This window comes from Typopeltis vanoorti, chromosome 12 (assembly GCF_054136105.1).
Source record: "Typopeltis vanoorti isolate ZY-2024b chromosome 12, IOZ_Tvanoo_1.0, whole genome shotgun sequence".
Classification (NCBI taxonomy): Eukaryota; Metazoa; Arthropoda; class Arachnida; order Uropygi; family Thelyphonidae; genus Typopeltis; species Typopeltis vanoorti.
Window position 1 is genome coordinate 19,287,027 of NC_143560.1, and position 23,411 is coordinate 19,310,437.

General features: G+C 36.1%; 1 protein-coding gene across 3 annotated transcripts in view; it reads right to left on the bottom strand.

Moving 5' to 3' along the window:
* The window catches only part of LOC150100615 (insulin-like peptide receptor), a 782,259-nt gene that overhangs the window by 109,605 nt on the left and 649,243 nt on the right, over positions 1 to 23,411 (bottom strand). For all 3 annotated transcript variants that reach the window (XM_090401273.1, XM_090401271.1, XM_090401272.1), the window contains exon 20: positions 1,410 to 1,552. In XM_090401273.1, the coding sequence (XP_090257399.1) occupies positions 1,410 to 1,552 (143 nt within the window). The remainder of the gene's footprint in view (positions 1 to 1,409; positions 1,553 to 23,411) is intronic.

A 23,411-nucleotide genomic window follows, 5' to 3' on the forward strand; every position in this document is an offset into this window, starting at 1 on the left:
AATTAAGGAAAAGTGTGGTTAACAAGGGTGTGAGAAAGAGGTTTTTTGCCTGGAGGGTGGTGAATGAGTGGAATGCATTGCCTGACTCAGTTGTGAGTTCTTCGTCTGTAAATGAATTCAAGAAGAGATATGACAGATATTGTTTTGATAGTTTGGGTCTCCCACAATAAATCTACTGACTCCATTGAGATACCTGTAATAATAATAATAATAATAATAATAATAATAATAATTCAATAGTGAGAATGCATGGAAATTCCATTATTAGAGTAGTGAATGAAAGGATTTCAGAAGTTTATTTTCTGGGAGGAAAGACAAGGTGAAGAAAGTGGTGAGGTGTGGTTATGAGGTATAACAGCAGTGAATGGGATGAAGAAAATGATTTAGTGTGAGGAATCTGAGAAGCTGTTGTTAGAAGAAAAAGTAATGGAAAGACAGTGAGGAGTTTCAGAGTGGACTTTGAAATGCAGAGTAGAGATCAGAGATGAATATGAAGTTGAGGGTATGGAAATAGGAATGGTCGATAGCGAGACAAAGAGTTGTAAATGGAGGAACAGAATACAGGAGAAAACAGGTGACTAGTGGTGTGCCGTGCTGGACCATTGCCATTTAATTTGTACATAAATGATATTAAGAAACGATTTGAAGAGAAATATTCAATTGTCTGCTGATGATGCAAAATGGGGTAACATACTTGTTAATCAAGACAATGTAAAGAGCTTGTAAGGTGACTTAAATAGGGTGACAGTATTGACAAAAGATAATGGGTACCAGTTTAGTGTGGAAAAGCATAAAGTTATGCATTTTGGGATGAAAAGACAGGACACTGATGAAGCTAAGGATCTGAAGGTGTTGGTGAATAGGGGTTTACGTTCAGACAGCATACTGCAAAGGTGGCCAAGTTAGTTCATAGGATTACTGAAGAACACAACGGAGGAGAGATAAGGAAGTTATTATTCTCCTTTATAATGCCTGATATGGTCACATCTTGATTACTGTGCTCAGGTCTGGTCACCTGGATTTCTTGGGAGGAGAGGATCCAGAGGTGAGTGACCAAGATGATGGTCTGCAGAATGCTTCCTTTGATGACAGATTCAGGATTTGTAGGTTGCAAAAGTTGGTTGACAGGTGCAACAGAACTGATGTGATAGAAACATTTAAATTACTAAAATATTTTTAAGACTGATGAAGAGGAAATATTTCAGCACTTGGCTTTGGGTCATCCTTGGAAATTGAGTAAGAGTATGGTCAATAAGAGTGTCAGAACTATATTTTTTTTTGCATGGAGAATGGTGATTAAGTCAACATGGGAATCCCCATGTTGCTAATAATAAATAGCTCTTCAAAAAAACAGAGTTCTCCAATACAAAAGCAAAAAAAAATTAAAATAAAAATCTCTTTCTACCTACTTTCACAGCACATTTGACCAGTGGCTTTCCTTGAACAACATCTTTTGCTTCTCCTGCATAAACCATTCCAAAGGAGCCTTGACCTAATTCCTGAAGAAGGGTAATTTTCTCTCGAGATATTTCCCATTCATCTGGTTCATACACTAAAAATACAAGATTATGTATAGTTGTGTATATACACACAGACACACACATGCATGCATTCTGATAGGTTTCATGTTGTTGTTGATTCAATATTTAACAAAAATGAAAATGAACTTATAATGAAAAACATCTATTTCTTATATAATTTAAATTAAATTAAATTTCTTATATAATTTAAACATCATATGCTTATATAATATAAGCATATTTATGGATCTTTATGTGAATATATCCCATTATACATCCCACTGGTTAGAAATTCAATCTAAGGTATTTTCAATATATTCTTTCAAACCAAAAACTTTCAGTTTTGAATGCTGATAACTGACCCATCAGTATAATGACATGGTACTCTACCAGAAGTCAGTTGACATGCAGTGGTCAGTTAACTGCAGAGCTGTTGTGTTGAAAGTCAGATAAACAGTAGATTGCTGTACAATATACAGAGAAACACAAGCTTAAAAACATCTTGACCAGAAAACTGAAAGACGTGTTCACTAACTGTAGGACATGTCTATCTCCTAGTCAAAATTAAATAAAATAAATAACTTATATAAACTTATATATGAACTTATACACTTATATATATTATATATGAATCAGACTGCCATAATAAAGACAAAAGTAGGAAAAATTAAAAAATGTGTGATTAGCAGAGGTGTAAGATAGGGATGCTGCCTGTCACTGACACTAATAATAATAATTATTAGTTATTATTTATTACTAAGTTATTTTAATTACTAATAATTAATTAATAATAATTATTAGTAATTAAAACTTGATCCAGCATTGAATGAAAGCTGCCACTTAATTACAGGATGCCTGAAACCAACACCACTAAAAGACCTGTATACTTTGGCTGGTATTGCACCCCCTTCAATTCGAAGATCTGCATTCTCAGCTGATGAAAGAAGCAGACAAATGGATGATGAACGCCACTCACTATTCGGCCAGACCACAGTGCCCCAAAGACTAACATCACGACATAGCTTCCTGACAACTGTTGAACCACCTAAAAACCTCCCAGAGACAAGACTTCAACAATGGCTTGCATTATATCCTGAAAATAATACTGGTATTCCAACAGTCAAACATCTTCCACGTGGTGCCCACTTGGACTGGAACACTTGGAAAAGCCTCAACAGACTCTGGATGACAGGATGCTGCAAATAAAACCTCATCAAATGGGGCTACCTCACTGGCCCAGACAATTGTGAATGTGGGACAAGAAAGAAGGTGTTCCATGTTTGAACACCTTCTTTCTTGTCTCTTTCTTTCATCACCATGTACAAAAGAGGACCTTATATCCTGCACAGAAAGAGCAGTTGATTGTACAAGATACTGGAGGAACATCTGACCATGTTTATTGTATATAAGTTATGTATAGTTTCCTTTTTTTTCATATTTAATTATTATTCCCTGTATAATTCACTACCAAATCTAAGCTGATCTCACTGTAATGTATCCTAATTTGTTGTAAATCATGTTGTACCACTTACTTACTACTGTACTACTTGTGTTTGGATATGAAATAAATAACAGAGACAGAGGGATGTTTCTCCAAGAAACTTAGATTTTTCATTCCTCAGAACAAACCGGCCATTAGATCACACTCAATTAACATATCTGTCAGATTTTAGTGAAAGACAACGTATGCTAGAGTATTAATTAAAAAACTTTAATTAATACATCTTTGGTAAGGTTACATTACCATCTTCAGGGAACCTAAAAAATAATGATATGTGCATGCAGGCACTAACACTAAACAGATATGGCTGAAGAGAACAACTGAAGTTGGTCAGTTGGGGCCAATTTAGCCCACTAGGGGGCACCTTTAGAGTCCTAAAGGTGCCCTCTAGTGGGCTAAATTGGGTTGTCTTAGCAGGGCTGATGTTCTTAGAATGCAAACTTCCCATATTTGGGACAGTCTCATGCATCCAAATTTGTTGAGGTTTAGAAAGTTTTTTTAGAATTGAGGCTGATTCCAGTAATTGGGGGCTCACAATGAATTAATGCAACTGGTTTGTCACTCCTCTGCTGCATCCTGTAAGGGCAATATTGGTGATTGTAATCCATGTGTGTTCACGGGGCCATTTTACCTGTTCTGGGGAATGAAAAACCTGAGTTTCCAGGTGGGGAAAAACCACCTGCCTATGTATGAGACTGGCTATCTCACCTTTCATTGAAAGAGACCAGATAAAGGTTCCTCACATCACTGATGGAAATTAAACCCAGGTATTTCTGACCAAAGGGCTTTGTCTATATCGACTGAGCTACAGAGGCTCTACTCAGTAAGTAGCTCAACAATTTCATCTACCTGTGTTACCTCTCTCCCATCTGTACTCATTAAAGTTATCCTTCCATTGGCTTATAATTTGGTACTTCTGTCTTGGAGTCTCCTTTATGCAATGGGATTATTTTGCTCTATTTCCACTCCATTGGCACCTTCTCACTACTGAGGCTTAAATTAACAGCTTGGTCAGAGGAGCAGATAGTTCCCTTGCATTTTTGTAATACATGGACCAATGTGCCATCTAATCTCATGGTGTTTGTATTGAAGTTCTGCAATATGTTATGCATCTCCATTTCTTAAACCTCTGTTCTCTTATCAGTCAATGTCACTTCTGGTACTGCTATGTTACAACCTAGATAGTACATTCCTGCAAAGTGCTCACTCAGTAATTCAACTATATAGTTTGGTTCTGTGACCTCCCCACCATGAGCCTTTTAAAGTCATTTTAGCCTTTTATTTGATGCACAGTGAAAGAACTTCTTCGTATTTCTTTTGGCTCATCAGCTAGCTTTCTCTCATAATTAGCTTTATCATTCCTTACCATATCAGTCATCCTTCTTGCCTATGCCTTATATTGTTCATGGGCATGCTGATCACCTTTTTCTTTATACAATCCCACAACCTTTTCTTTGTATGCATCTCCTGCTTAATGAAGCTATTCATCCACCTCCTACCTGATTTATCTTTCTGACTCTAGGTATACATTCAGATAATGCTTTCTTCAAACACCTCTTGACCACTTCCCATGTACCAACAACATCTCTTTCTCTCTCTCTCTCTCTCTCTCTCTCTCCTCCAAATTTTTATGCAACTACTCTGTGGAAAGCTGTCTCTTCAGCTTGTCATAATCAGCTGCTTTGTAATTCCACATATATCCCTTCTTAATAGAAAATTCTGCATGTCTGGCAATCTTCCTGGAAAAGACTATATGATCACTTTCTCCAAGAGGAGGCAGGGTAGCTAGAATAGCTAAAGTAGACGTTCTATTTCAATGTTCGAAGAAATGCAAAAATGGAAAGTTTCGTTTCTCAAAGAGGCTGGTGATATTGATTATTTTATTGGAACAAGTGATGGAATTAGTGAAATCTGAAATGTAAAGTGGCTTTAATGAAGAGCTCTACTTTGATACAGTGTTGTTTATAAGGTAATAAGAGCAATTGTTTTTCTCTGATAAAGATTTGTGTTTCTTAAAATAAAATTGTCTGAAATAAGAATATTTATATTCCAATGAAATGGTGAGAATGAATGGAACAATATGTGCTAAATAAAAAAACACTGAATAGTCTTGTGGAAGTTAAGAAGTTTTAGATTTTGAGGGTGGCTTGACTGGCTAATGAACATTTATTAAAGTTCATTAATAAATTAATAAATAAAAAGTCACCATTTTTCCTGCCATGGGCATGGATATTTGTGATTGCCCTACTAATTCTGTGTGGAAAAGGAATCTACGATCCTAGCACTTTTTCTAGCAGAAGACTTCACTCGCAAAACACTATAAGGCACGGGAGTGACAATACAGTGTCAAGTGATGCCAAATGCGAATAACTGTTTGTGAATGATATATCATGTGGACTGAGTGGGGACCTTCAGTTGTTTGCTGATGATGCAAAGTTGGGAAGAATCATAAGTAGTGCTGCTGATGTTAATTCCTTTCAGGAAGATTTGAATAGACTTTTTACTTAGACAAAGGAGTGGGGTTGTAGTTTTAATATCAATAAGTGCAAGGTGTTGCATTTTGGAGTGCACAAATATAAGGCTGTGTACTATGTCAATAGTGCCATACTGCAGGAAGTGGATGAGATTAGATATTTGGGAGTGATGGTCGAGAGTAGACTGAAGTTTAGAGGGCATATTGTTAGTGTTGCAAAGGTTACAAATCATAGTGCTGGTATGATAAGACGTACTCTAACATGCAAGGATAAGGAAGTTGTTGTGCCACTGTATAACGCACTGGTCAGACCAGACTTGGACTATTGTGCTCAAATCTGGTCACTTGATTTTCAGTGTACATTAAAGATACCAAGAAATTATATACTTGGTTTAATCCTTTACCCAAGGAAGCAAAACAATCTTTGTGTGTTAAATTATATTCATGTCTGAGCCATGCTACTTGTATATAGAGGCTAATGACTTCAATTTTCAGTGTGATGTGGAGACACTGGAGAGAGTCCAGAGGTGAGTGACTAAGACAATATCAGGACCTTGAACTGCTGGCTATGGAGAGAGGTTGAAAAAATATGGAATGCAGAGTTTAGTGGATAGGAGGAAAAGAGTGATACAATAGATACATTTAAGTTAGTGAGAGGATTTTATTGGATTAATCCAGATGAGATTATAAAGAGTATAAGGTGAGAGGGGAAAACTCAGAGGTCATCCCTGGAAGTAATGTAAGAGTGTGGTGAAGAGGGAATGTGAGGAGTAGATTTTTTACATGGAGAACTGTCAGTGAATGAAATGCATTACCAGAATGTGTTGTAAATGCAAGGAGTATTAAGGATTTTAAGATTCTATATGATAAATATGTCGTCAGTTGAATGAACCTCCCATGATGAGTCTGCCAACACCACAGAGGGTGCAATAATAATAATAATAATAATAATAATAATAATAATAATAATAATAATAATAATAATAATTAAAAAATATCATTATTCTCTGTACATATAGTGAAAGGCACTTCTACGTTAAAAAAGAAATAATAAGTTGCCATAACTGGTTCATTGTAATGCATGTGTGTCATGTTTCTATCTATTAAACTAAATATAATGATGAATTATAAATAACTGGTGGTTAAGGATGATGAATAAATACTCATGTCAATAGTGAAGGCCTACTTTATTTATTTATTTATTTTATTATTATTATTTTGTATCTCTCTCTCTTATCTGCAATTCTCAATGAACATAGTAGGACAAGTAAATTTAAGAGGAGGATAATTCTAAGAAGGAGGGAAACCAATGGAATTAATCAAGGATCTTCCAAGTACCTAGTTTCATTTTCTCTCTCTCTCTCTCTCCTATTTCATCCACATGTATACTCCCAAATGAGTCTTTGACTCCATGAGGTCTTGGGGTAATAATAATAATAATATACCAAGAAGTCAAGTCTAAAAATATATTTAAAGTAAACAGGATGTATTATGTAAACAGATATTTACTCAGCACAAACATGTAACAAAAAGCGACTGTAATATCAAAAGGAAGAAAGTCAAACTTCATTTTTATGTTATCTACTTTGTAATCTATATATCAGAACTACATGACATTGTAGGTAGCATCATTCACCAAAGAGGTCTTGCTGTTCATACAGTATGAACTAAGTAGTTCATTACTATCATAACATATATACAATTGTTTTTTAACATGGATTCACTCCTGTTATTAAATATATATTTCTTCTAAATTAAATAAAGCTAATTTTTTTTTAAAGAAATTATTCTTATTGTAATTTAAACCTTGTTAAATATTAAAGATTATTCACTGCAGTTAACCTATAATGACAACATAGTGGTAGTAAAGTAGAGAAGGGTAACTATTCTTGGGTGCTACTGTATGGGAGGGTACAAAATTACTTGTACATCCTAAAATAACAGAAAGAGTTGTAGAAATAAATCCTGCCTTGAGAACTCATTGTATCCATATGTAGCATTTCTAAATAGTAGATGCTATAATTGCAGGCATCATTGGCAGTAATTTTTGATATGTCTTCTGTAACTACTATACCAGTCAAGTATATAGCATTTCTGTTTTCGAAACATTCTTCAGATACAAATTCTGCAATAGCATGGATGTTTGCAAAAGTCTTTAATAGTAGACAATTTTCATTGTTCATTACTGGAGGCTTGAAAATGTATCATGTTTGGTCTCTACAGAGATATTTGATTATGTAATCCTTATCCTGTCAAAAGGTACTAAATGTGTTTTAAATTACCAAACTTTGGGGAAGTGACAAAAAATTTAAAAGAAATCTCAAGAGCAAACTGAAGGTGAGTTATCTGATCTCATACAGAGGTATAATAAATTTAGTTTAATAGTCTGACCAAGTGAAAAATAAACTTTCAACATCTCATACAGAGGTAGCGGGTTTTTTTCCTCCTGGAAACACAGGTTCTAACAAACCTGCCTTCAGACACATGCAATTTACAGACAAAAAATACTAGTGGTGGTGATGGGCAGTAGATGGTGTTTATGTAGATGTTGATGGTAGTGGCAGTTCAGTGTAGTTAGCAGATTACTGGAGAGTTACAAAGTAGGTGCCCTCCCTCGATGAGTCTTTGGACTCCTTGGAGGTGTCACAAAATAATAAATAATAATAACTATTTACCTAACCAAGACTGGGAGAATCTATTAAAGCACATAAAAGAAATCAGCCAGCAAAGCAAAACAAGACACATGATTATTGAAAATAAACACAGAAGAATTCTTATAGATAAGCAAAAAAATTCTGAAATATAGAAGCATACTTAGAACTCCAAAATGGAAAAGATCTAGCTGATGAGTCTATAGATGAAACGAAACTTGATGCAGAAGAAACTGGCTCAACTATATTAAAAAATGAATTTGAATGAACACTAAATGAATTATCTGCTAACAAGGCAGTGTTGATAACATACCCTCAGAATTAATAAAATATTCAGGAAAATGTAACTAAGTCATACCTATTCAAGATTATAAGTGATATATATGAAACTGGAACCATTCCCAAAGACTTTACACAATGCTCTATCATTCCCATTCCTAAAATAAATAATGCAGATAAGTGTGAAAATTATTGAATTAAGTTTAAATTTCATTTTAATTTCACATGCTTTGAAAATATTACTAAAAATTATACAAAAAAATCAAAACTGAAGAATGTATTAGCAATGACCAATTTGGGTTCAGGAAACAATAAGGAACAAGAGACACCAATCTAACTCTTAGAACAATTATTGAAAGAAAATTATGAGAAGAATAAAAATACTTTGAAAGTTTTTCTTGACCCGGAGAAAGCTTTCGACAGTCTTGACTGAAACCAAATGTTTCAAATCTTAAAAACAATAAAGGCAGATGGGAGAGAGAGAGAGAGAGAGAGAGAGAGATGGCTCACATTTAATCTCTCCAAGCACCAAGAAGTCCAAATAGAAACATCCAACAGCAAAACTAAAACAGCAAGGATTGTAAAGGTGTGAACCAGAGTGTTCACTTTCTCCAATACTGTTTAATCTCTACAGTGAAAAAGTAATAAATAAATAAACAGAACTAATATAATAATAATAATTATTATTATTACTATTTACAGCATCTCCATGGAGTCCAGAGACTCATCACAGGAAACCCAAATCAACCATTATATACACAATCCTATCACACCTTTCCTTGAATTCATCATTGCCAATTCTGGCAATTCATTCCACTCACTCACCACTCTCCATACAAAAAATGTGGCCCACACACCCTACTAACCACACTCGTACACAATTTACATGGACGTCCCCGTTCTCTGACTATTTTGTCACATATTGACAAATATAAAACCCCTTTAATATCTTAAAAGTTTCTATCATGTCCCCCTCTTTTCCGCCTATCAACCAAACTATGTAACCTTCAACCTATCCTCATAGGGAATATTCCGCAGATCTGTCACCATCTTGGTCACTCATCTCTGAATCTTTTTGACCACCTTCTGGTCCCCAAGAAACCCAGGTGACCAAATCTGTGCGCAGTAGTCAAGATGTGGACAAATCATAGCTTTATAAAGAGGGATAATAACTTCTTTTCTTCACTTGTTAGCATATATTTCACATCCAAGTAATTTGTTGAGTTATTTTACCAACTTTTGCAACAAGCCCTCTGAACTTTTAACTCTTTGTCCACCATTATCCTGAAGTCCCTAGTCTCATCAATTTCCTGCAAATCAATACCATCAATATGATATACCATATGCAACCTTTTCAACCCGAAGTGCATAACTTTACATTTTATTATCATTATTATTACATGCCACCTCCAAGGAGTCCAAAGGCTCATTGAGGGAGGGCACCTACTCTACAACTTTCTATCTCCACCACTCAATCCATGAAATGTAACGAACCACAACCACACCAACGCCATCTACCGTCCAGCACCATCACCACTAGAATTTTCACAGAAAATCACAAACATCCACGCCCATGGCGGGATTCAAACCTGCAGCCTTTTGGCTGGAGTGGATGCGCTAACCAATCAACCAACCAGGCCAGCATAAAGGTGGCTCCAAGATGGAGATAACAAACTACAGACCAATTAATATATTGGAGTGATTGTTGTCAGTTTTTATAATAAAATGACAGCAGAATTGGATAAAGGTATATACAACATTAAATTGACAATCATTATCTTTGCCCACAATGCCAATTTATTTAAATCATCTTGCAGGATCTCTAAATCACCTTTATCAACTATTGCTCTCCTAACTATTGCATCATCAGCAAACACTGAATATTCCCTCTTAAATCTTTCCCTGTCACTGATATACAAATTAAAGATTAGTGGCCCTAGTACAAAACCCTGAGGTACTCCACTAGTCAGTCATTCTGCTAGACTGCACTCCACCATATATTACTCTCTGGTGTCTGTCTGTCGGTCATCCCCTATCCATGTTACTGGCTTCCTATCCATTCCCATCCTTTCCAGTTTTTATGATAGTTTTCCATGTGGTATTCTGTCAACCTTGGCAAAGTTGCAAAGTATCATGGCAGAGCCATTACCTTTATCCAATTCTGCTGTCACTTTATTATAAAACCACTCCTAATATGTTAATTGGTCTGTAGTTTGCTACCTCCGTCTTGGAGCCACCTTTATGCAATGGTACTATCTTAAAGGAGGTGATCGAACTCAAGCATCAAACTATAGGCCTATCTGCATGTCAGGTGTTGTGGTTAAGTTGTTGGAGAAGCTTGTGAGAACTAGGATCCAGAGTTGGGTTGACAACAAAGGTATAATCTTTGATGGACAGCATGGATTTGCTAAAGGGAGGTCATGTTTTAGTAATCTACTTACTTATTACAATAAAGTGACTGCTTCCTTGGACAGAGGAGAAGGATACACAGTAATATACTTGGATTTTGCAAAAGCTTTTGATAGAGTACCTCATGATAAGTTGACAGTCAAACTAGAGCAGATGGGGTTGGATATTAGATTAGTGCATTGGATTGAAGACTGGCTATCTGATAGGTATCAACAAGTTGTGTATGAAGGTACAATATCCAGGAAAAGGAAAGTCACTAGTGGAGTGCCTCAGGGGTCTGTTTTAGGGCCATTACTATTTAACTTGTATATTAATGATATTGGCGAAGATTTGGATGGAGATATTCAGTTGTTTGCAGATGATGCAAAGTTGGGACGAACCATAAAGAGTAGTGAAGATGTTGTGGCCTTGCAAGAAGACTTGAATAAATTGAGTGATTGGGCAAGCAAATGGGGATGTGAGTTCAATGTTGCAAAATGTAAGGGTATTAAAATTTGGAAAACAAAGATGGGATGCAGAATTTATGCTTGGTGAGAATATATTGTTGAAAGTAGAGGAAATAAGATCTCTGGGGGTGATAGTGGATAAGGTTCTAAAATTTAGGGGACACATCGCCAAAATTGTGAAGACAACACAAAGACTTCTGGGAATGATGCGGAAGACACTGACGTGTAGAAGTAGGGAGATTCTTGTTACATTGTTAGGCCACACATGGACTATTGTGCCCAGATTTGGTCACCTGGTTTTCAGAAGGATGAAGAGATGTTGGAAAGGGTCCAAAGACAACTGACTAAGGTAGTTTCTGACCTCTGGAATGTCGAGTATGAGGAAAGATTGAAAAGATGTAATTTGCAGAGTCTAGTGGAGAGAAGGAAGAGGGGAGATATGATAGAGACCTACAAGTTGGTAAGGGGTTGTTATAGGATAAATGGTGGAGAAGTTCTACAGAGAATAGTGGGAGATCAGGGGAGAACCAGAGGTCATCCCTGGAAACTGTATAAAGAGGGTGTGAGTAGGGGAGTGAGAGGCAGGTTTTTTTCGTGCAGAGTTGCGAGTGATTGGAATGCCTTGCCTGAGAGTGTGGTGTCTGCAAGGAGTTTGAATGTGTTTAAGACACGGTATGATGATATGTGTGTGAGATAAAAGGACCTCCTAGATGAGTCTTTGACTCCACGAGGTCTTGTTTAATAATAATAATTATCTTCTTTTCACTTTCTTGGAGCCCTGCCAGAGATGAGACTTAGATTGAAGAGACTTAATAGAAACAGGTTAATATAAAATAGTTAAAATTTAACATGAATAAAACTGGTAACAAAGATAATGAAATTATAGTTAAATTTGAAAAGGTTAAGAATTAAAAAACATTAAAGAACAAAAAAAAAAAAAGCTTCTAATATACATGGCAAGCCAGCAACATCGCAGTGTGCTGGCTGTTCATCAGACCATCAGATTTTAAACACAAAACATTATGAACTGCTTCATGGAAATATATTGAGCACAGTTTTGTTGATTCGTTTGACAGTAAAGGCAGTAAAGGAATTAAGATAAAAGGAATTGAAATTAATTAGCTATAATTTGCTTATGATAGAACAGTTATGGCTGATAATGTGGACAAACTGAAATCCAGCCTGACAAAGATGGAAGAAATTTTCATTAAGTATGGCCAAAATTAATTATAATAAAATTAAGCTACTAATCGCAAATAATGTAAATTCCATGAAATAAGAACTCCATAACTTTAAATATCTTGAATGTTTATTCACAGAAGAATGGAAGCAGTCAACCAGATATAAAAGCAAAAATAGACTGTCAAAAAAGGTTTCTACAACAGAAGAAACATTTTTACTACCAAAGAACTTAGCATTCAATTAAAAACAAGACTTGTGAAAAACATCGATATCGAGCATAGCCTTACATGGTTGTGAAACTTGGACTTTTTATTATTATTATTATTATTCGTGACACCTCCAAGGAGTCTGAAGACTCATCGCAGGAGGACACCTATTGTACAATTCTTCGTCTCCACCTCTACCACCAATCATCGTGGCATCTACTGGCCACTACTACCACCACCACAGCTAGTATTTTTTTTGTCTGTAAATTGCGTGTGTTCTGAAGGCTGATTTGTCTATATGCTGGGAGAAAAACCTTGCTACCTTCGTATGAGATCGGCTAACTCACCTTCGATTGAAAACGTCCATATAAAGATTCCTCCTGTCATGACGAGAATTGAACTTAGGCCTTTTCCAATCGAAGGGCGAACGTACCATTGTTCTTCCAATTGCACTACGGAGACGCTTTGAACAAAACATGACACCAAAAAGTTGGAGATATTTGAACTTTGGTGCTGGAGAACATTGATGAAAAGTAGTTGGATAAAAAGAAAGACTAATGGGATTCTAAACGTAATTCAAGAAGAGCAGTCACTAATGAACCACATCAATAAGAGAAGAAAAGCCTAATTGGACACCACCTGAGGCATGCAGGACTGTTTACAGAAATAATGGAGAGGACTGTAGAAGGAAAGAAGCCACAAGACAAAGAATTTCTTATGTAAAACAACTTGACAATAATAAATGAAGCTAAGATTTATGACAAAATTAAGATGTTATGACCTACTGCTACCACTAACCATTCTTCATATTGATGTACCCAAGAAGAAGACTAATACAGTTGACAAAGTTTAACTTCTAGAAGTTCAGTAGTTTTCTTCTTAACATATTTAGTTGGTCCACTTAATGAAGAGTTGTGGACAGAAACTAATAATTCATATTTTAATATCCAAGACTTCCATCAACTATGTCATTTCCTTTATTTGCTTACAAGATTTTCTTTATTCATTCTTAAAGAATTAATACCAACAATTTCTCATTTAGTGAAGCTTTGAAAAATTCTAGGTCTATTGGAAATGGCTAACATTTTAAGTGTCAGGATGGCTGTTTGGAATTAAGGAGAAAGTAAGTAAGAATATGAGACCACTACATCGCATCTGCTAGATGTGTGCATTCACCTGGCCAGTTTGAAGGATGGAAACTCTGCTGCCTACATATGAGATATATGTAGGTTGTGGGTTTGAATCCCAATGTGGGCATGGATGTTTTGTGATTGTCTTCAGATGGAAGATGAATTTCATTACCTGCTGTGAGACAACTGCCCCACTTATTGGAGGCCTGAAAAAAAAAAAAGAAAAAAGTTCCATGTTTGGTCTCGAAGCAGGGTTTCTGGACTATGCAAAGATAAATAAAAATTACAAAAAAAAAAAAAATATATATATATATATACACACACACACACACACACACATACATATAGTTCTTTTGGTTGTGCTAGGTCTAGAGCACAAAGCCTATGAGCTAAGACTTTTGCAAACACTTTGTAAACCACTGATAGTAGACTGATAGGTCAGTAGTTTGTCAAGTCTTCTATCTCACCTTTTTTATGTATCAGAATTAGGGTAGTCTTCTTCCATGTTGTTTGTACATCATTTTTCTTCAGGCATAAAGTAAATAGTTTTGCTAAGAGTTTGTAGATTATTTCTCCACCTTTTTTTAGAAGTTCAGCTGTAACTCCATCCTCACCTGCAACTTTCCCATTTTGCATGTTTGGATGCTCCACATAACTTCTTCTGGTAGAATCTGTGGTACTTTATCTGTGTTGTAGTTTTCTTCTTCATTTAATTCATCATCCTGATATAATATTGAGTAAAATTCTTCAACTCTTTTTGCTATAGCATAGCATATATATCTCTGGTGATGTCTTGTAGTTTGACTGCAACCATCTGTTTGTTGCTGTTCATCAATTGCTGCTTTTTTTGAGACTACAGTTGTTTTCAATTGTTTGTTGTATGAATTTACAATTGAATTTTCTTATTTTTTCTGTGATATGTTTTCTGATTGTTTTGCACAATTCAGTGTATTCAATTTTATTCTGAAGGTTAACTGACCGCTTTATTTCTCTTCGTTTCTTCATAAGCTGTTTTGTTTCTTCAGAAACTTTGTCTTGTTTCTGTTCTATGGTACCAGATATATATATATAAAATTGATAAAAATGGGAAAAAAATTCTTAGCCCACCCACAGTACAAATCTGCTATAGGTTTACTAATAACATTTTTGTGGGTGGGAACTTTTCTGCTCTTCCTAGATGGGTGTTCATTATCATTAATGACAGAAGAACATGAAAACAATGCAAAGCTTTAGTATTTTGGTTTTTGGATTCTTGTCATGATGAGAGGAATCTTTATATGGGCTTTTTTTTTTTAAACTGAAGGTGAGATAGCTGATCTCATAGGAAGTAGCAGAGTTTTATCTCCTGGAAACTTGGGTTTTTCCGCCCGCATACAGGCAAATCAGCCTTGAAAACACACACAATTTACAGACAAAAATACTGGTGATGGTGGCCAGTAGATAGTGTGGGTGATAATGGTAGTAGTGGTTTGCTGTAGCTGGTGGATTAAGTGGTGGAGATGGAGAGTTGTAGAGTAGGTGTCCTCCCTTGATTGTCTTTGGACTCCTTTGGAGGTGTCATGTAATAATAATAATAATAATAAAAATTTGGATTTCCTGAAATTTTTATGTATCTTCTGACATTAAATAATCAACAAGAAATAGTCAAGTTTTTCAGTAATAGAGCTGTCCCTGAATTCCAAAATTAAGTTTAACCAAATAAAAATTTATATTAAAAAGACTATTAATTTGACGTACCCATGTATATATTTTTTGAAGATAGGAATGACAAAGTATTTGGTACAGAATTTGATGATTAAGCCAAAATATTACGAAATTTTGGGGGAAAAATGTTGAAGGTGAGGAACGAATAAGTAAGTGTAGAAATATGTATTTCATAGTTAAAATTAAACATGAGTAAAACTGGTAACAAAGATAATGAAATTATGGTTAAATTTGAAAAAGTTAAGAATTAAAAAACATTACAGAACAAAAAAAAACTTGTAATATATATGGCAGGCCAGCAATATGACAGTGTGCTGGCTGTTCATCAGACCATCAAATTTTAAACACAAAAAACTATGAATTTGCTTCATGAAATGTATTAAGCAGAGTTTTGTTGATTGGTTTGACAGTAGAGACAAGTAATTTATCTTGTTTAACTGCCTTGAGGGTGAGATTGGATACATTTGGCTTGTAGATGTTATGAATATATGGAATTTTGATATGTTGCTCTGAGAAGAAGGAACATGATTTTGGACTGAGTGAATGCATAATCTATTAGTTGTTTGGGGGAGACTGTTGAGAACAGAAGATATCTTTCAGGCATATGATTTCTTGTTTTAAAGCAGTGATTGAGGATGAGTATTTGCAAGTATTAAAGAACTGTGTTAATATGACATTTCTTTGATAACAGTAAAGATGAAAATAGGTGAAATGCAAGTAATTTCTGATGGTGGGTTTGTGGTATGGTATACTTTAGTTGTACTGATGGGATGATCTCTAATTAGGGTCAAATTAGGAAGTTTATGGATTGCCTTCTTCATATGAAGAAGGCAATCCATAAACTATAGCTTCATATTGACAAAGTTTAACTTCTAGAAGTTCAGTGGTTTTCTTCTTAACATATTTAGTTGGTCCACTTAATAAAGAGTTGTGGACAGAAACTAATAATTCATATTTTAATATCCAAGACTTCCATCAACTATGTCATTTCCTTTATTTGCTTACAAGATTTTCTTTATTCATTCTTAAAGAATTAATACCAACAATTTCTCATTTAGTGAAGCTTTGAAAAATTCTAGGTCTATTGGAAATGGCTAACATTTTAAGTGTCAGGATGGCTGTTTGCCCACTAGAGGGCTAGAAGGATGGTTGTGTTTTCAGAGTGCTCCCAAAAGCCAAGTACAATTTTGAGTAAAAATTAGAATATAGGTTAAAATCATAACGTAATATTGCCTAATTTTGGTAGCTTGTTGTGTCTGTGGGATTTTGGTGTGAATTCCGTTATTGAATTTAGTATATAACGTTACGTTTCATAGATTTGAATATGGCACCAATGCGACGTAAGATAATGGCGTCCAAAAATACGACGCCATTGTTCAAAAACTATAACGTGAGAGAGTTTGTCCAATGTGATGTGTGTGGGATGTATGCATTCCCAAATGAGGCTGGAATTTGGATTGAAAGTGATAGTGGTGGGAGAATGTGCAGAAAGTGGTAGCAAAGTGAGAAGTTGAAGTATGTGTCAGGTTGTGAGATAGTTATGGTTGAAGAAAGCCAGAATTGCCAGAATGTAAGTGAAAATAGTGGCTTGATAGGGAATTGCGATGTATAAGATGGCAATGAGAGCGGTGATCTAAGAAAGAGTGAAAGCAACCATACAGAGAGAGAAAATGGTTTAAATGATAAAAATGATGAGGAATTATTTGTATATTTTTTGTTTTATACAATTTTTTATACAATTTATATAATTATTTGTAGGAAGTGAGATTCCTAGGTTGCGCGCAGTGATACAAAATGCGCAGCAGCAATTAGAGCACCTGCAAAACTCTTTCCAGAGTGATTCGGCTAATGTAAATAAACAGCGTAAAAATGGGAGAGTTTCTGAAATGAAGGAAAGAGTGTTGTATGGTGACTCGTTATTAAGAGGGGTGATAGTTGGCAGTGTAACTAAATTGTACTTACCGGAGAAATTTAAGGATGTAAGTGAGAGTATTAGAGTGCAAAAACAGAGGGCGAAAGAATTAATAATTGTGGCGGGTACGAATGAATTGAAAGGTGATAAATTTTTTATGAGAAAGGACTTGAAAGTATTGTTAAAGGTAGCGAAAGAAAAGAGTGACAGAGTTAGAATGGTTAGTCTGTTGCCACGGTATGACAGAGAGGAGTTTAGAAGGAGGGCCATAATCGCAAATAACATTATGCGCAGGTTATGCAGACGGTGTGGTGTGGAATGAGTTTGAAGGGCGAAAGGACTTATACAAGATGGATGGCCTGCATTTGAATGGACTTGGTGTGCGGAGACTGGAAAGAGTGTTGCTGAATAAAGTGAAAATGGATGTGCAAAACCAGGGAAACTAAAACTACCAAGGAGGGGGGGGGGGATGGATATGCAGACATCAGTAAGACAGATGAGTGTAAGACTGTATATAATGTACCCGAGCCAGCACTAAGGACAAAAAATGGGAATGGGTCATTTAGAATAACGCATCAATATAGGGGTGGGACTAAGGGATCACTGCATTTCATGTATACTAATGCCAGGAGTATTAGGAACAAGAAGGAAGAATTTTTGGCCTTGATTGGCTCTTCCTGACCACAGGTTATTGGCATTAGTGAAACATGGCTGACGGAAGATGATACAGTTAGTGGGATAGAATGTGTAGGTTATAGTGTGTTTGGAGGGACAGAGAGAATAAAATGGGGGGAGGGGTATTATTGATGATAGCTGATGAACTGCAAGCAAGGAGAATTGAAGTTGTATCGCAGGATAGTGAAAGGAGCTCATTTGAGGCTATTTGGTGTGAGATTGAGACTGGCAGAATAAAATATACAGTTGGGTGCTGCTATAGACCAGGTGATGGAATAGATGGTGGAGATAGTATGCATAGGGAAATTGATGAAATGAGTGGAAGGAGAGTAATTATTATGGGGGATTTCAACTATGGTAATATTGATTGGAAGGAGGAGAGGACACATGTGAGGAAGGAAAAGGATTTTATTCAATTATTAAGGGATAACTATCTGAGACAGCATGTAATTGAAAATACTAGGGGTGTGAGAGTGCTTAACCTGGTAATAGCATCTGAGAATTTGACTGTAATGAATATGACCATGCTGCCACCTATTGGTGAGAGTGAGAGTGATCATACCCTGTCTTAATCGAAATTTCCACACCTGTAGCCACCTGGGAGGTGGCTACAGGTGTGGAAATTTCGATTAAGACAGGGTATATATGGAATTACCGTGCTGGCAGGTATGACAAGCTTAGGAGATTGCTTGGATCAGTGCCATGGCATGTACAACTGCAAGGGCTGGACGTCGATAGAGCATGGGAAGTGGTCAAGGAGCATTTACAGGAGGTTATGGCTGATTGTATACCTAGGGTCCGAATAGTAAAACAAGTATGGGTTAAATGGATGAATAACACCATTAAGCTTGAGCTGCAAAAAAAAGAAACAACTGTGGAGGGAATTTAAAGAAAGGGGTGACCTACAGGCACACGAACGGTATAAACTGCAGGCCAGAAAGGTAACGACTGTGGTAAAAAAAGCAAAAGCGGATTACGAAAGGAAACTAGCTATGCAAGCAAAAGAGAATCCCAAACAGTTCTTTCAATATGCTGCAAGCAAGGAAAAAACTGTACAACTGGATGCCGATAGAGCATGGGAAGTGGTCAAGGAGCATTTACAGGAGGTTATGGCTGATTGTATACCTAGGGTCCGAATAGTAAAACAAGTAGGGATTAAATGGATGAATAACACCATTAAGCTTGAGCTGCAAAAAAAAGAAACAACTGTGGAGGGAATTTAAAGAAAGGGGTGACCTGCAGGCACACGAACGGTATAAAGTGCAGGCCAGAAAGGTAACGACTGTGGTAAAAAAAGCAAAAGCGGATTACGAAAGGAAAAGGTATAAAGTGCAGGCCAGAAAGGTAACGATTGTGGTAAAAAAAGCAAAAGCGGATTATGAAAGGAAACTAGCTATGCAAGCAAAAGAGAATCCCAAACAGTTCTTTCAATATGCTGCAAGCAAGAAAAGAACTGTACACGGCAAAATGATTTTAAGGAATGACGATGGTAAGGAGGTCACTGAATCAGTCAATATAATGGAGTTACTGAGCGCGCACTTTGCAAAAACATATCATCCAGGTGGTGACATTGAAAAAATGAAGGAACCATTAGTTTACACGGGAATAGTGATGAATGAAGCGGAGGTGACTAGTCTATTACAGAACCTTAATGTGAACACATCTGTGGGATTGGATGGTATACTGGCACGGGTCTTGCGTGAAGCGGCTAAGGAATTATCAGTGCCCTTGACCATGTTGTTTAATCTGAGTCTCAGGTCTGGTTTAGTCACGAAGGTGTGGAAGGAGGGGAAAATAGTTTCACTGCATAAAGGAGGATCCAAGACTACGGTTGCAAATTATCGACCGATCAGCATATCAGGAGTCGTTGTCAAGGTCTTGGAGAAAGTAGTCAAGGGAAAAATACAGGAATGGATTGATGAAAATGAGATACTGTACAGGGGACAGCATGGCTTTGTGAAGGGTAGATCACGCTTCAGTAACTTGCTCAAGTTTTATAACAAGGTGACGGCTGAACTGGATAAGGGAAATGGGTTTACAGTGACTGCTGGACCTGGCAAAGGCGTTTGACAGGATACCACATGGAATACTAATCCGTAAACTACAACATATGGGAATGGATATAGGGTTGGTGAGATGGATAGGTGGTTGGTTGATGGAGAGATATCAAAGAGTAGTTTATTCAGGAGTAGAGTCCAAAAGACGGCCTGTGACTAGTGGTGTGTCGCAGGGTTCTGTTCTTGGACCACTGCTGTTTAATCTGTTCATTAACGATATAGGGAAGGATCTAAGTGGAACAATTCATTTGTTCGCTGATGATGCAAAGTTGGGTAGGGCAATAGTGAATGCAGAAGATGTCAAAGTCTTGCAGGATGACTTAGATAGATTGGAGTTCTGGGCTAAGGAGAATGGATGTCAATTTAATGTGACAAAATGTAAGGTTATGCATTTTGGGGTGAAAAGATTAGCAGCAGTATACCACATTGGTGGAACTGTACTCCAAGAGATTGATGAGGCCAGGGACTTGGGAGTGTTGGTGGATAGGGAGATGAAGTTTAGGGGGAACATTGCAACAGTAGATAAATCAGCTCATCAACTCACTTGGTAGTTGAAAAATACCTTGACGAGCAGAGACAAGCAAGTTATTGTACCTCTGTACTGAGCCTTGATAAGACCTCATCTCGACTACTGTGCTCAGATTTGGTCACCTCGGTTCCTTCTTGATGGGGAGGAAGTGGAGAGGATCCAGAGGCGAGTGACTAAGATGATAACAGGTCTATGGAATGAACCATATGAGAACAGGTTGAAGATTTGTGGGTTGCAGAAACTAGTTGATAGGCGGAAGAGGGGAGATATGATTGAGACATTCAAATTGCTAAAGGGATTCTATAGGATTAATTCAGAGGATGTTTTTGAGATCAGGACGTGGTGGGAGAACTAGGGGACACCTATGGAAGCTAGGCAAGAGTGTGGTTAACAGGGGTGTTAGAGCTGGGTTCTTTACTTTTAGAGTGGTAAATGAGTGGAATAAGCTGCCAGAGTCTGTTGTAGGTGCTATGACAGTGAACGAGTTCAAGGCAAGGTATGATAGATACTGTGAGAATGTAATCGCATAGTTGTGTGGACATGATGTTTAGGGCCTCCCTCAATGAGTCTAAGGACTCCTGGAGTCGCCCGAAAATAATAATAATAATAATATTCAATAAAGAATTGTAATCTGTGGCTAAAAGTATTCAAAGAACAAAATAGTTTCTGTATAGTATGCTCATTACCAATACACAGGACCTCATCTGTGTGTCTACCATAAGTACATTAAAGGAAAGAGAGAGAGGGGAATAGGAACTGCATTTCCATCTGGACAAGGAAAAGAACAGTGAGTTGACCACTAAGGTTTTAGTACATGGAAGGACCAAAAATATGTTCTTAAATATTGTATTTAAACAACAATTCTGAGATTATTATTTTAATCAGTGAGAGAATAAGCAACATGTGGACAATGTCTACAGTTCTGGGCACAGTGATGTTGATATTTATATAGAGAAGCATCAAAAGAAAGAGAATATTGTGAGGTGAGATCTTTAATTCACATGAAAACTCAAGGAAATAAGAAAATAATATTTATTTATTTAAAGCTATATATTTCAGCCTGAATATTACAGACCATCATCAGTGGCAACTATACTTAATTACAAGATAGAACATGAACAATGGATTAACTTGAAAACAGTATGAGCTACATGATGTTATACATAAAACACCACAAAGGTATAACTGAGGAAACATTGTATTATTAATATTATTAGTTATTCATTAACTGTATTAAAAATAATTAATGATGTGTGATTAAAATAAGACTCTCCCATGTCTTAGATAGTAAGAGACAGTCATTCAAATTTAAGTTCAGAGGGCGAAGTAAGACCTAAGCACTTTCTTTAAACAAACATTCAAATTTATAGCAACACAGATCAAGTAAGTGTGTTTCAGACCACAGATTTCTTGTTGCTAATGTAAGATTTAAAGAAAATGCTGAGTCCTTACTTCACTGTCTGAACTTAAATATGAATGACAGCTTCTCACTATCTAAGATATGGAAGAATCTTATTCTAATCACACATCATTAAAGTTTTTTTGTTACTATTTTTATTAATTTTTAAATATAATCAATGAATAACTAATAATACAATATTTCCTCAGTTATACCTTTGCACTGTTTTATGTATAACATCAAGTGGCTCTTACTGTTTCAAATATACCCATTGTTTGTTCGTGTTTTACCTTGTAATTAACTCTTTGCCATTGATGATAGCCAGTAATATTCAGGCTGAAATATTTAACTGTATTAAAAATAATTACCAATACACAGGACCTCATCCATGTGTCTACTATAAGTAGATTAAAGGAAAGAGAGGGGAATAGGAACTGTATTTCCATCTGGACAAGGACAAGAACAGTGAGTTGACCACTAAGGTTTTAGCACATGGAATATCTAAGATATGGAATGTATCAGAATTTCAGGTCCTTGTCCATCATAACATTTGTTTACCAAATCTCAAAACCTTATTGGCAACATTGAACTAACAGTTCCACTTACCTGCCCATTCATGCAATCTATTCATAACATCTACTTGACTCTGCATTGCTCTTCCCAGTTTTGCATCATCTGCAAACAGCTGCATATCACTAGCTAAACCCATCCCAATATTATGGATACAAATTGAATAAAAGTTAATAATAAATTTCCATTTTTAGTTTTACTATTCCTCGTATTCACGAGGCTCTGCAACTTGCATTCTCTCAATCTGCCCATAAATAAATAAATATTCTTTACTTATTTCATTGTATTTTCATGTGAATTAAAGAAACTTCATGGCACAGGTATCTCGTAAAGAACAATTGCTAGGTGATATGGTTGTTTGGTTAATGTGCTTAAAGAATTCACATGTTTTTAATAATAAATTTCAGTTTTTAGTTTTACTATTCCTCCTATTCACGAGGCTCTGCAACTTACATTCTCTCAATCTGTCCTTGTAATCCACATTCCAAAGAGCACTGATTACATTTGTTAATCTTCTCTGGACCCCTTTTCCAAATCCTTGTCACTATAAAAACCCGGTGACCAAATCTGTGCACAATAATCCATATACAATGGCTTATACAATGGCATCATGACCTTGTTAATATTTAATGGATTATCCTATAATATGTGCCATTGTTAATATTTAATGATTTATCCTATATAGGCTGCGCCATTAGTATGTGTATTATAAATAATATTTCATTTACTAACAATTATTTTTATTTTTGACTCCGAGTGTCCCTATAT